Consider the following 13420-nt stretch of genomic DNA (forward strand, 5'->3'; position numbering starts at 1 on the left):
TCACAGTGCTACGACATAGAGCCAACATTTATCTGGAATATGCAGTGTTATTTTTAGAGTCTGGTTCCAAACCCATCCCTCTGAGCAGCGTTCAAGTCAAAGATAGCGAGGGGGAATCCACTCCCAAAGATTTGATTCTTTGGAACTGAAACTCAGTCTAAGAAGCTGTAGTTACTGTAGTATAGTAGCTGTGTGCACACATATTAGTGTAAGTACATAGCTTGTGGCTAATGATTTTTTAAATTATTATATTACTTTGTGTCCGAAATATTTGCTGCCCCTGCTTTAAAAAGACAGGTAGCATTCTGATTGCAGTATTGTGTTCCTTGTTAGGGTTAGCTCTTCTTCTGTCTTTCCTGCCATGTGCCAACACACTCACATAAACACACAAAATGCAAGCTGATGTCCATTAACACTCTCCTTTCACACAGAAAGGAGTAAGCCCTATTGTCGCTCCACACTTAAAAGTGTTTGGACCCTACTCCTCTCCTCTCCACAGGCCACTTCACCTCTCACTCATCCCCTCTCTGCACCCTGGCTGCTCCAGTGTAACACTCTAATCCACTCTTTAACTCAGCATGCCTCAATCCAACACTTGAGTTCAAACAGCCACTGAGATTTAAACTCTCGCTGCAAGTGGAAGAGAAAAGTATTCAGATGTGTTTAATTATTTTACTCTAATGAAATATTTCTCCCTGTAAACTGCTACAGGCCCTAGAAGGCATTAGTGGCTTCCCTATGTGCATGCTTTCAATCTATGTTGAGCTGCTAGTGAGCAATGAGCACCGAAAGGGGAGGGGGGGATGTTAACCCCTTGCTGCCAAAACAACTCTCACTTCTCTCCAGATGGCAGCTTTCTTTGTATACACTCATCAGCCAGAACTTTAAAATGACCTCCTCCACTGGCCATATAAGAACAGTAGTTTAACAATTACAGACTGTGTCTGTTGCTCTGCATACTTAGTTAGTGTGTCCCCCCTTCACCTTGCTCTTCAATGCTCAAGACCCCCACAGGACCGAAACAAGCAAAAACATGGGAAACTACCTCTTGACTTGGACCAACAAGAATGGCCAGTGTGATGGGACATTGTTAAAAGTCTAGAGCAGCAACGCGGTGCCTGATCCACACGCACCAGCACAACACACACTAACACACCACCACCAGGTCAGTGTGACCATCCAAATCATTCCTGCTCCGAGAACCTGACCACTGAAGAATAGGATGAAAGCATGCCCCCATATGGGAGACTCACTCCAAGGAGCATAAACCGGGCTAATGTGAGTTGCACTTGAATGAAAAAATGCTGATGCAAATGCAAATATCATATGTTACTTTTTTAGTAGTAAACACAACTGAGTGCTCTTTTAAGTGCTTGTTTTAAGTTCTTATCGCTCCTTGTTGCCATGAACTTGTTTGGTGGTGTGCAGTGGTGCAGGACCACAGCCAGCCTGGATGCTGTGAGCAGCTATAATGACCCTCAGAGCAGCTCGGGGGGAACAAGGAGAAGGCACAGAGCCAGGGCTCGAGGCCAACACCGAATAGCAACACCCAGCTCCACATGCCAGGACAAGAATAGTGCTCCTGCCAGCTGATGAAAACACACACACACAGCCTGAGCCAACACATACACTCTCACCTGCACATCAACACTGCCAATCAGCATTACAGACAGACAGAGAGACAGACAGAGACAGAGACAGAGAGAGAGAGAGAGAGAGAGAGAGAGAGAGAGAGAGAGAGAGAGAGCGAGCAAGTGTAAGAGAAACAGGGATGTGTTTAAGAGAAGTACACTAATCAAAAGGATAGTTTGCGGCATAAAATTTTCCAAAACATTTTTAATATATAAATAGTTCTGGTTTTTGTTTTTTTGTTTTTTTTACATCTAATTATTTGTGCCTGTGCCCTTGTTGAATCTAGCTCTTTAAAGTGCATTATAGACTTTAAATACAGCATCGTATGTGGGAAACTGAAATCTAGTGCTAGCTTCATGTACATTGTATGTTTAATGACTTATGTACTTCACTATGAAGGGAGTGAGGAGCTATTTGCATTTCAGCCAGATTCAGGCACGCTATGTGACATCAGCGCTTCTGAAAATATACATTTACCTTCGTCCACACGAGAAACAGGCATTTTCACAGTTTTCTTGTGAACGGGAGGCCTCGGTTTTTAAAAATAAATGGATTTGTGTGGGCGGGACCTAAGACAAAGATGGGAAAGAAAGCAGAGAATACAAAGAAAAAGGTAGCTACAGGGTAAGGACTCACTATTTTGCCTCCAGATTTCTGATCAAATAAAACCATCGTTAGCCGTTTGGGCTCCCGCTGGTAAGTGCAGTAGTACTTCACCCAAGTAGACACAAAAGACCCTGAGAGAGAGAGAGAGAGAGAGAGAGAGAGAGAGAGAGAGAGAGAGAGAGAGAGAGAGAGAGATTGTTGCTTAAATAAGGCATCAATAAACATTTTGTTTTATTAGTAAATACAGATCGAAAACTAAACCAAAACTAAATAACCTATGATACAAAAAAAGTCTATGGAAAAAAAAACACTGCTCTGTACACTGACACTAAACAGCCTGTTAACAATTTAATTTAAAAGACTTTTCAAGATTTTTGTTTGAAGAAGTAGAGTGTTTTCCCTGTCTGGGAGTGAAGGTCTGTGCTCTTTGTTTTGTCAGTTCAGTTTGTGAAATTAGTGAATTACGTTTCTCCAGGATGAACAGGTAGCCCTCCATTGTGTGAGGACTGATGCTCTTGTGCTCATGTGGATTCTCCTTCATCTTCTTCATCAGACTCTCCACCTCAGAGCGTGTACTCTCAAACCGGTTGCGTGTCTGATGAAACACAGAAATGTTTTCAGCTGTTTTGGTTTTCAATCAGTTTTCATAAAGCACAAATTATAGTTCCTGTAATCAACTGTGTCTAAGACTGGTGTTAAACCTGCCCCCTAGGGTTCAGGGAAGAGGTCGTAGAGGGGGCAGGTGTAAGGTGGGTGATTGCAAAAAATAAACCTTTAAAAAGTCTTAACTCTTATTTATTTACTCTACATAATCTAATGTTGGTTTATTTAAAAAAAAACGTTCTGTATGTTCGTTTAAAAAAGGGGCGAAGCAGTTATTGTCCTGTGCTAATTTATTTATTTTAATTTTATATTATTTTGTTACCCAAGCTTCAATACCTCTTGTCTAAGCTGTGCTGCAAAGTGCTCACAGATGTGTTCTAGCTGATGCTGTGGAAATAATATGATTGCTGCCGAAAGGAACACTTGAGATGTGGCGTGCATACGGAACGGCTTTAAAATCTGAACCATACCTTACCACAGAAAACAGAACACGAGGAAGATAAAGGAACAGAGAAAGCTCCGGAAAGCTTAAGACATACTTCAAATATATGGTATAATGTTTTACAGTCTTAAAGGGGCGGTCAATATTTTTGCTGACCTGTTTACATTTTAAGGATTAGGTTATGGACTGAACCCACAGTTGTTGTTTTTTTGCAGGGAACATTATTTAGGGAAGTGATTATTGATTATATATATCTCTTTAAACTGCAACTCGCATTAAAGATTGCACATCATTGCGTGTTTGAAGGTTTAACTGAACTGTTCCAAGTTCAAATAAAATAAATAAGTCTTACATTCTGGATGCTGATGGTGAGATCTGTCTTAAAGTGGTTGAAGTCTTTGGCCAACTCGTACCCATGGTGATAATAAGTGAACAGTCCCTGTAGAAACGCCAGTAGCTGCAAACACAAGCAGAGGAAGTAACATAAGTCATGTGTTACCAGGATTTTTTCCATTTATAAAAGAACATAGAGAAGTAGTGGATTGAAATCAGGATTCTAAGTTGAAACTGACAAAGTCTGGCCTTAAAAACAGAATACAAAGATAATAAACATACAAAAAAATAGTCTAAAATATTATAAAAAAAACTAATAAATAAATTGTAGACCATCACAAAGATTAAAAGTTAAGTTTAAACATCTGAACTGACTTAACAAGAGTCCTACATGACAATAACTAGTCATTGCCTACATGAGCAGAAAATAGAACATTTTGTTTGCAGTTGAGCAGTTTGAAAGAACGACGCAGTACAGGAGGAAAGAGCACTCCTCCAGGGTGAGTCCCTGTGGGGCTCACAAAACATGGTTAAATAAATCATTTTTGGTATCTCCTATCTGTTAACCGTTCATTAATTCTCATGCTTACTCCAATATAAAAATGATTAGCAGGCTGCAGGATGGCGGCTGGGATTTGAAGATGTCCGATTGGTGTGACACTACAGGGTGGGCCATTTATATGGACACACCTTAATAAAATGGGAATGGTTGGTGACATTAACTTCCTGTTTGTGGCACATTAGTATATGGGAGGGGGGAAACGTTTCAAGATGGGTGTTGACCATGGTGGCCATTTTGAAGTCGGCCATTTTGGATCCAACTTTTGTTTTTTCAATGGGAAGAGGGTCATGTGACACATCAAACTTATTGGGAATTTCACAAGAAAAACAATTGTGTGCTTGGTTTTAACGGAACTTTATTCTTTCATGAGTTATTTACAAGTTTCTGACCACTTATAAAATGTGTTCAAAGTGCTGCCCATTGTGTTGGATTGTCAATGCAACCCTCTTCTCCCACTCTTCACACACTGATAGCAATTGATTTAATAGCACTGAAAAAACAAAAGTGGAATAGGAAGAAAAATGTCTGCATCTTAAAGTGAAATGGATTACCGGTTCCACAAACTCAAACATCTTCCTCTCTTGGACCTCCTGCACTTTAAAGACGTATTCCAGTGACACCTCGTAGAAATGCTGCCTCACATTGTCCACTTGACTGTCTGCCTGCAGGGATAAAAAAAACACACATTGAAAGGAATGTGTTTAATTACAAACACCAAAAGTGAATGAGAGTCAATAACCACCTAAAAGCATTAGATAAAATATGTATATGTGGATGCATTTTTCTTTTTGGAGACTGACAATATACTTGCTGCTAAATGAAGGTCTGTTTAATTGCTGCTAATTAGTGAACCATGTTGTACTAGTGTATGATCTTTAAAATTGTAAACAACTGTTTCATTATCATCATTATCACATATGATTATCGTTTACTGCACTTCATTTCACAGTTAAACAACCCCACTGAGGGTTGTTTTATGTAGCACCTGGGTCCTGAGGGAACAGTGTTTAATTTCAAGGTGTACTGTACAGTGTATATGGCTAAAATGACAATAAAATCTACTTGACTAGTAGCATTTTGACTTGAGAAGTAGGCATTTTCTTGATTTGAGCTGTCCAGTTTTGTTGTGTGAACAGTAGTTTAAAAAGAAGCAACCGCTAGCTTCCAAGGACTCAGAGGAAGCATGTTTTCCCTGAACCCCTCAGGTTGGAGTAACAGGTGGAACAGGCAACAAAACAATAGGGTAAAATAGTCAATCGTCAAAATGAGAATGCATGAAAAGTATTTAGTGAAATAAAAAATGTGTATTTATGTAGGGTTTATTTTTCATTATTTGCTCACTGAACATATCCATTTACCATTTATTAAATATTATATACTAAGAAATCAGACTGAGAAAGATTATATAATGTCATATTATAACCACAGCTTCCACTATTCTTGGAAGAATTTGTAGTGTGTCTGTGGGAGGTTTGCCCATTCATCCATTGATGGTGGACCAGAGGGTTGAAGTAAAGGCTCTGCACAGGCCAGTCAAGATCTTGCATACCAAATTCACCCAAACAAAGCCTTATTGGATCTTGCTTTTTGCACAGGGGCACAGTTAGGCTAGAACACAAAACGGCCTTGCCCAAAGAGTTCCCACAAATCTGGAAGAATAATATTGTCAAAAATGTCTAAGGCATTAAGATTTCCCTTCACTGGAACTAAGGAGCCTAGGACAACCCCTGAAAAACAAACCCGTCGCATGATCTATCCTCCACCAAACCTTACACCTGGCAGAGTGAAGTTAGGGAGGTAATGTTCTCTTACTATTTGCCAAACATAGACTCATCCATCAGACTGCCAGGTAGACAAGTGTGATTCATCATTTCACAGAACACATTTCCATTGCTCCAGAGTCTAGTGGTGATGTGTTTTACACCACTCCACCTGAGGCTTGTTATTGTACTTGGTGAGGTAAAGCTTGCATGCAGATGCTTGGCCATTGAAACCCATGCCCTAAAGCTCCCTGTGCACAGATTTTGTCCTGAGGTTAACGCAAGACAAGGCTTGGAAATCTGCATCTTCGTGTGTCAGCAGTGTATGGGAGACTTTTATGAAAAGTGAGCCTCAGCGACCCTGCTCTGTAACTTTCTGTGGTCTGCCAATTCGTGGCTGAGATGCTGTGGTTGCAAATTGCTTCCACTTTTATAATAATATGTCACTCACAGTTGATCATGGAACATCTAGGGGTGAAGGAATGGCAGAATGTATGGATAGGTGCTTGATTTTATATACCTGTTGTCACGCCTTCGTCCTGTCAGTCTGTTGTCCCCGCCATGTGCTTTATTCGCACATGGCTATGTTTTGTTTATATCCTTGTCTCCGCCCTCGTCCCGCCTCCTCGTCCGTGTCATGTGTTAGCCCGTCCTCGTTATCTGTCCAGGTGTGTCTCACTTGTGTCTGTATTTAAGCCCTCTTGTGTCACGTCCTGTTTGTCGTACATTTCTCATTTCTCCTTTCTCATGTCTAGTCGGTCGTGTTTTCGAGTCTGTCCGTCTGTCTCCACAGTTTCTCCGTGTTTGTTTCCCTAGTCGTTGTTTCGTGTCGTAGTTTCTTTTCCTCTCTCATTCCTTCGTTTTCTCTTTAGTCTGTCAGTCCCGTTTGCCCTGTTTAGCTCCCCTTGTTTAGTTTAGCCTGGTTAGCTCCCTGTTTGTTTTCGTTATGTTAATGTATCTTTGTTTTGTTATTCTCCTTTATTAAAAAGCTGTGTTTTAGCGAGTGCGTCCGCCTCCCTCAATCCGCCCCTCGCTCCTGACACCTGTGACAATGTAAATACCTGAATTTAATGATTAGGACATGTGTTCTACTACATTTGTCCATATAGTGTGTAAGAGTAGAGACAGATAAATAAAATTAACGTAAACAAGTCCAATTTCATGCTCAAGAATTCCAGTCAGAAACACTGGAGTGTACACTAAGAATACTGCTTACTTCATGAAGGTGAGACTCCTTTTTCTTAGCTGACAGGCTGAGATGCTTCTCCAGTACCCCACAGTATTTCTCCGTCTCCTTGTCGTACTTTTTCTTCGCTTCCTTTAACACACAACAAAAGAAGCATGAAAAAAAATCATCTAAAGAAAATCCATTTATATTTTTTACAGCAGGGCCAAGGTGCTACACAATATTCAAAAGGCAATGGTAATACAGACAAAGTTTGCTTTTAAAATGGAATTGCACCCACTTTTTTAGATAATTAAGTTAACAACAAAAAAATTATTCAGAAAAGTTTGAGTAGCTGTACATTTAATAGCAGGAAATCTTAAGGTTTTTCTAATGTGATGCCATTTTTGAATGATAAACAATGTGCAACTCCTCAAATTATTAATGTGGCTCTAAAAGGTACTTTTGATATTTGTAAATCTATAACAATGCAATGATGTATATCAGTGTTTGTCAGTATACTGGTCAGCAACTGACAATACGTCAGTTACTGGGGCTGAAATACAGAATAAAACATGGAAAACCAAAACAAAGATGTCACATTTTAAAAACATCATCCAGTCACAATTACTCAGACAGACAAAACTAAAGAAAATACAAGCTGACAGATCTTTCTATACAAGCCCCAGGTTCAGGAGAGAAACTTTTTCAGTAATTCAACCATAATTTACAAAATTTCTGCTGATTACTCCTCCCATAACATACATTAGTTTCTAAAATGCAGCCAATACAGATTGATGCACACAAACACTTTTGTGTTAATCTAATACAGAGTGCAAGCAGCAGTTTCACTTTAGTTTCTTGCTCCTGGAGAAACTTGAATATTGGTTTTAATGGGAAATGATGATTGGTTGGTGGATCTGAACAATTAAAAAAAAACATGTCTGGGGCAGCATCAAACCACAACAATTTTGAACAATTTCATGCTCTCAACTTTGAGGGAACAGTTTGGGGACGGCCCCTTCCTGTTTTGACACAACTGTGCACCAGTGCACAAAGCAAGGTCCATAAAGACATGGATGAAGGAGTTCAATGTGGAAGAGCTTGACTGGCCTGACTTCCGCCGATAGAAATCTTTTGGGAAGAATTGTAGCGGAGCCAGGCCGTTTCATCCAAATTCAGTGTCAACATCACGAATGCACTTCTGGAAGAATAGTCAAAAACACCCATTAACACATTCCTAAACCTTGTGGATAGCATTCCCAGAAGAGTTGTTAAAGCCATTATAGCTTCAAAGGGTGGGCCAACATCATATTAAGCTCTATGGATTAAGAATGGTATGTCACTCAAGTTCATATGCGTGCGAAGGCAGACGAGCGAATATTTTGGCAATATTAAGGATTGATTTACATCTTAATTATTTAATTATACAAACACTTTGAAGAATCACGTATTCCATTATGTATTTATGGACTGTTTGCTTCAAAATCAAAAGACATCACTGTTAGGAATGCAGTCTGTATAGTCATAGCCTAAGAATACATTTCACAAAACATGGCATTGATCCTCTGCTTTTCCAGTGAAGCAGCCACATAGGAAAGAATGTTCAGTGAGGTAGAGAGTTTCAGACAGTGATTCATGTTTGTTTTGGAAATGGCTCCCTAGTGCACAATTAATAGGTTTTGAAAATAAGCAGAAGAGTCTGACGCCTTCCCATTCATCCCACTGTGGCAAAAGATTATTGTGGTATATTATTCAGACACTAAGGGGCTCTGGATAATACAGTCACAAATACATGCAGCCAAGCAATTACAAGCCTAATATTGTATTCTGCTATAGTCGCTTTTGATTTAACTAGTGGATTTAAAGGAAATCACTTGCTCACTACATGTGCACATTCATTTCGGGATCTCCAGCAACCAACAAACTGTGAAACAAAACACCCAAACATTTTTTTGTGGGCTGCCCAAATCAGTAAACATGGTCCAGAAATATTCCAATTCCCCTTACATCACTACTGCTGTTTGGGCTCAATGCAATAATATCCTTTCAGCAATGTTCCCATCAGAGGCTCTGTCTTCAAGATGACGTTTATACAGGCTGGCATTGGACTAGATGAAAGGGAGTGGGTTAGGTGATATTATGACTTGCAAATATTGTATATAATGCCAGACCCAGAGGACATGAGCGCTGATCAATGTGCTTTTCCAAGGAATTTCTTCCACAGCAAGTAGGACAAAATAAGTTTCTTTATTTGGAATTACGCTGGTTACAGAATATTTTGAAATAAAATGTCTCTCTCACACAGAAGCAAATCCAAAACAAAGTTCATCCCAATGTAATATGGTAAGAATATGTTGCTCAAAGCCAAAATGTCCACACACAGACGTCTTAGAGCCACACTCCGTTGAAGCCCAAGAAGCCCAGTTTTAAAGTGACAGTACACACAAAAATCATTAACATAAATTAAAATTCAAAGACATACATACCAATACCATGGATTGTACATAATAAAAACAAAGAACGACAAGCATACAACTGGTACAACTGTCACACATGAGAGAATAGAAAAATATATATAAATAAATAAATAAAAACATTTGTCTCACACACTGAGTACATTTTTAATGTAATTAAAAACAATCTTTTGAAGGTTCGACACAACCATGTGGAAACACAGCTCTCTGTGGTTTATTTACATTCAGAAGCTCCGCGTCCTTTATGGTGGATCAGTATGTTTGAGGGAAAGAAGCGACTAAAGTTGTTTTTATCTGACTGAAATTTAATGTGTTTTTATTCACTGTTTGAACTTTCACTGACATTCATTTGTAACTCGGATTGTTTAGTTTTGTAGCACTGTCGCTAATGAAGTTAGCTGTCTCCTGAACTTGGAAACATTCCACCTTATGTAATCCAAAACTGCGAAAATAAGTCAATATTACCCACATATGGAGTAGGATTAGACCAATATCTTTATCTGTTCAGTATTTTCAACATTTGGAGTTCTCTCCACTGTCTATAAAAACCCCAGATGCCTTTTTACTGCCATGAGCAAAGAGAGAGAGAGAGAGAGAAAGCCTAGCATACCGGACCAAGACACTTTTTTTTAGATAACATACAGGGTGGTGTTTGTGTCCCTACCAATTCTGAGACCAAAGCTATGCCTTTGTTTCCAAAGTCTACTATCAAGCCTTGTAAACAATAGAAGCTATTTCTGCAGCAAAGTGGGACGAACCACCTATAAATAACCCAAATATCAGAAGACGTTTTGGATGATAGCATAAGCAGTGTTATCTTCAGAGACCTATTTGAAAGGGTTTGGAAGAACACTAATCGTTTTCCTTTGTTTGTTTTCAATTCTCTCCAAGATCTTTAGAGCTTTAACCTTTCAACTTCAGCCACCTGCACATCCTCAGCAAGCGGAGGCCTGTCCACTGCAAGAGCCCTAAACTGACCTGAGGGAATAAGGGTGTGTTTGAGAAATAGACTGGAAAGCAGAGAGTTGAGGGGAGGGGAGAGGATGGGAGGGACTCAACATGTGTTAAATCAATGATGTCATTACACCTTCTTTCTCGCACACCCAAAATATATGGGCTTATATAATTTATATAAGAGCTTAAGAAGACAGTTGCATGCTGGGTAAAGCTGAAAAAAGCTCACTGAAAACGAACAGCACCTTACACCCTATTTATTATTCACCAAAACCAAGCATTTCACCAACAGATGGCAGTGTTGTGTAATAAGTAACGGAACCCAACGGGGCAGTAATGATCCGCTCCTTAACTGTAAGAGATGGATGGCAATACTGGAAATAATTAACCTCATATTTATATATTTTATACCATTAAAATGGTAAATAGGTACAAAATACGCCTACTGTCAAATATCACTTAAGCAGAAATTCTTTAGATCCAAATGGCATTCAATGACAATACTTTTAACACTAATTCTCATTTGTCAGCTTTTTCAGCTCCAGTTTAATAACAACTAAAAAAGTACTCAGTTTCACACAGTTTCAGATAGTGTATCTACTCAGTTTTCCCCTTAGTCTATTACCTGTTTCAGGTTTCGAAATGAACTGAAAAAGAATGTGGTCATTTCTAAAAATGCAATATCTGAGATCCCGTTTTTAAAAGACATGCAATTTATTCCACTGTTTCAGCCCAGAGCTTTGGGAATGAGGAAGAAGACATTGCTAGATCTTACCTTGGCAGCTCCAATTTGCTCCTTCCTGAAGCGCTCCAGTGGCGTGATCAGAACATCGTTGGCATTGTCAATCTGGAGGCACAAGACACAAATAAAAAGGAACCAAGAAAGAGTTGTTGGAATCAAAATTACATTTTGTGAGATTTATGTAATGGTATATGTAAGTGATTACAATATTACAGTGAAAGGATATGTTTACTGGGACTCTAGTACCCCATTGGGCCACCTCTAAACTAGATACATGATGACATATGGTTGGGCATGGAGGTTCATAAATGCTCCGTTTAGCATCCTGCAGCACATTTGCCCACAGATGTCACAGCTGGGCCTGTAGATCCTGAACACGCTTAGGTTGCAGGCCAAAAAAGTATAGCAATCCGACTAAGACATTCTTGGGAAACCCTTGGTGTGCGTGGGTGCCCTATTTGGAAAAATCCAAGTGGAAGCCCTGCCATGGGAGGCAACCCATGTGATCACAGGATGTCCGGAGCTGTTAGTGTCCCTCGTATCAAAGGCAGGACTGAAGCGCTTACCACAAGGCTCCTACATGACTCATTACAATCCTTTAAAAGGTACTGCTTTTTCCTACTACCTCTCCTCCATGACTTGGAAAGTGATTTTTATGCCATTTTTATGCCTGTCCAAATACAAGAGGAGACAAAGGAAGCCATTTAAAATCCCCACCAAAGCATCTTCTAGCAGAGGATACACCAGAGTATGCTACACAGGAACTCTTTTAAGGATTTTGGACGGAAACCTACACACAAATGTGACCCGTAATAAATTTTAAAAAATACGCAGCATCTGCAACAGATAAGCAAATAGATGTAGGTGTTTAAACAATCACAACACAATTAAATGGTCAGAATTGCTGACTCTGTACAGCAGCTGTAATTGGCTCTGGAGTCCTAGGGATGTACTGAATGAAAACAAGCTTTGTGATAGGCTCAGTTCACCAGTAGCCAATAGCATATTTGAAATCATAGGGATCAGCTCTGGCCCATATCCCCAATTACTGCTCATCCTCTCCATTCCTCCTCCTCCTCAATTCCTCCACCTCCTTCCGGGGAAGCACTTTTATCTGCTCTTGTGGCAAGACAGTGTTTAATCAGACCACACCTGTAATCATTACTTATCTGCCTGAGACATGATTACAGGCCGAGTTACTGTGCATTATTATCTCAGTGCATTATTTTATTTAATCTTGGTCAACGAGTGAATGTTCAGTTTCTGTGGACCATCCGTGCTGATGTAGAGGATGATGAATGTCTTTGGCCTTTACTCACCATCCGTGTCCTCTCGTCCTCCAGGTTCTGCAGAACGCCAGCAAACTCCTGCAGGGACTTGGCTGTTAAAGAAGAGAAGCAGAAGTTAGATGGGAGATCTACCAAAAACATGACATCATTTCTGACAGAGCAGGGATTGTTTGGGGTGGTGGATCATTCTCAGCGCTGCACTGACACTGATGTGGTGGTGTGATAGTATGTGTTATGATGGTACGAGAGGATCAGAAACAGCAGTGTTCCTAGAATTTGCAAGAACATTGTGTCCACTCACTGTCAACTCTATTAACGTGTTGGTCCACCTTGTAGACACCTCAGAGAGAGTAGCTCATCAGTTCATCTAGTACATACAATGATTGGCTCATTCATTTATTGTCTGAAGCCGATTATCCAGTTCAGGGTCGTGGTGGGTCCGGAGCCTACCCGCAATAACTGGGCGCAAGGCGGGAACACACCCTGGAGGGGGCGCCAGTCTTTCGAAGAGTGACACACACTCACACATCCGGACACTTTTGTCAATGTATACAGGGCACAATACACTCTCTGATGGACTGGGGCCTCGGTCCAGAGCCATCGACTTTTGTGGTTTATGCTTATTTTGACCCAATTTGTCACTGCAGTTGTAGAATGACCCACATACAGTACTGTACCAGTCAAAAGATCGGACGGATGACCTCATTCTGTGATTTATATTTATCTGTATTGTTTCCATTTCACTAAATGTGACAATATCTGTTGCTTGTGTCTCAAAACTATACATTTTCTTATTCCCAACTCCCAACTAAACCTTGTATGAATATGTGAGGATGTAAACAAATGCTAAAATGA

General features: G+C 40.0%; 1 protein-coding gene across 3 annotated transcripts in view; it reads right to left on the reverse strand.

Annotated features, from left to right (window-relative positions):
* The window catches only part of LOC136668231 (rho GTPase-activating protein 26-like), a 115709-nt gene that overhangs the window by 47451 nt on the left and 54838 nt on the right, over window positions 1-13420 (reverse strand). For all 3 annotated transcript variants that reach the window (XM_066645608.1, XM_066645609.1, XM_066645607.1), the window contains exons 3-9: window positions 12596-12657; window positions 11310-11381; window positions 7155-7256; window positions 4730-4840; window positions 3636-3740; window positions 2704-2833; window positions 2269-2369 (exon numbers count right to left, since the gene is read on the reverse strand). In XM_066645608.1, the coding sequence (XP_066501705.1) occupies window positions 2269-2369; window positions 2704-2833; window positions 3636-3740; window positions 4730-4840; window positions 7155-7256; window positions 11310-11381; window positions 12596-12657 (683 nt within the window). The remainder of the gene's footprint in view (window positions 1-2268; window positions 2370-2703; window positions 2834-3635; window positions 3741-4729; window positions 4841-7154; window positions 7257-11309; window positions 11382-12595; window positions 12658-13420) is intronic.

Source organism: Hoplias malabaricus, chromosome 15 (assembly GCF_029633855.1).
Source record: "Hoplias malabaricus isolate fHopMal1 chromosome 15, fHopMal1.hap1, whole genome shotgun sequence".
NCBI classification, from domain to species: Eukaryota; Metazoa; Chordata; class Actinopteri; order Characiformes; family Erythrinidae; genus Hoplias; species Hoplias malabaricus.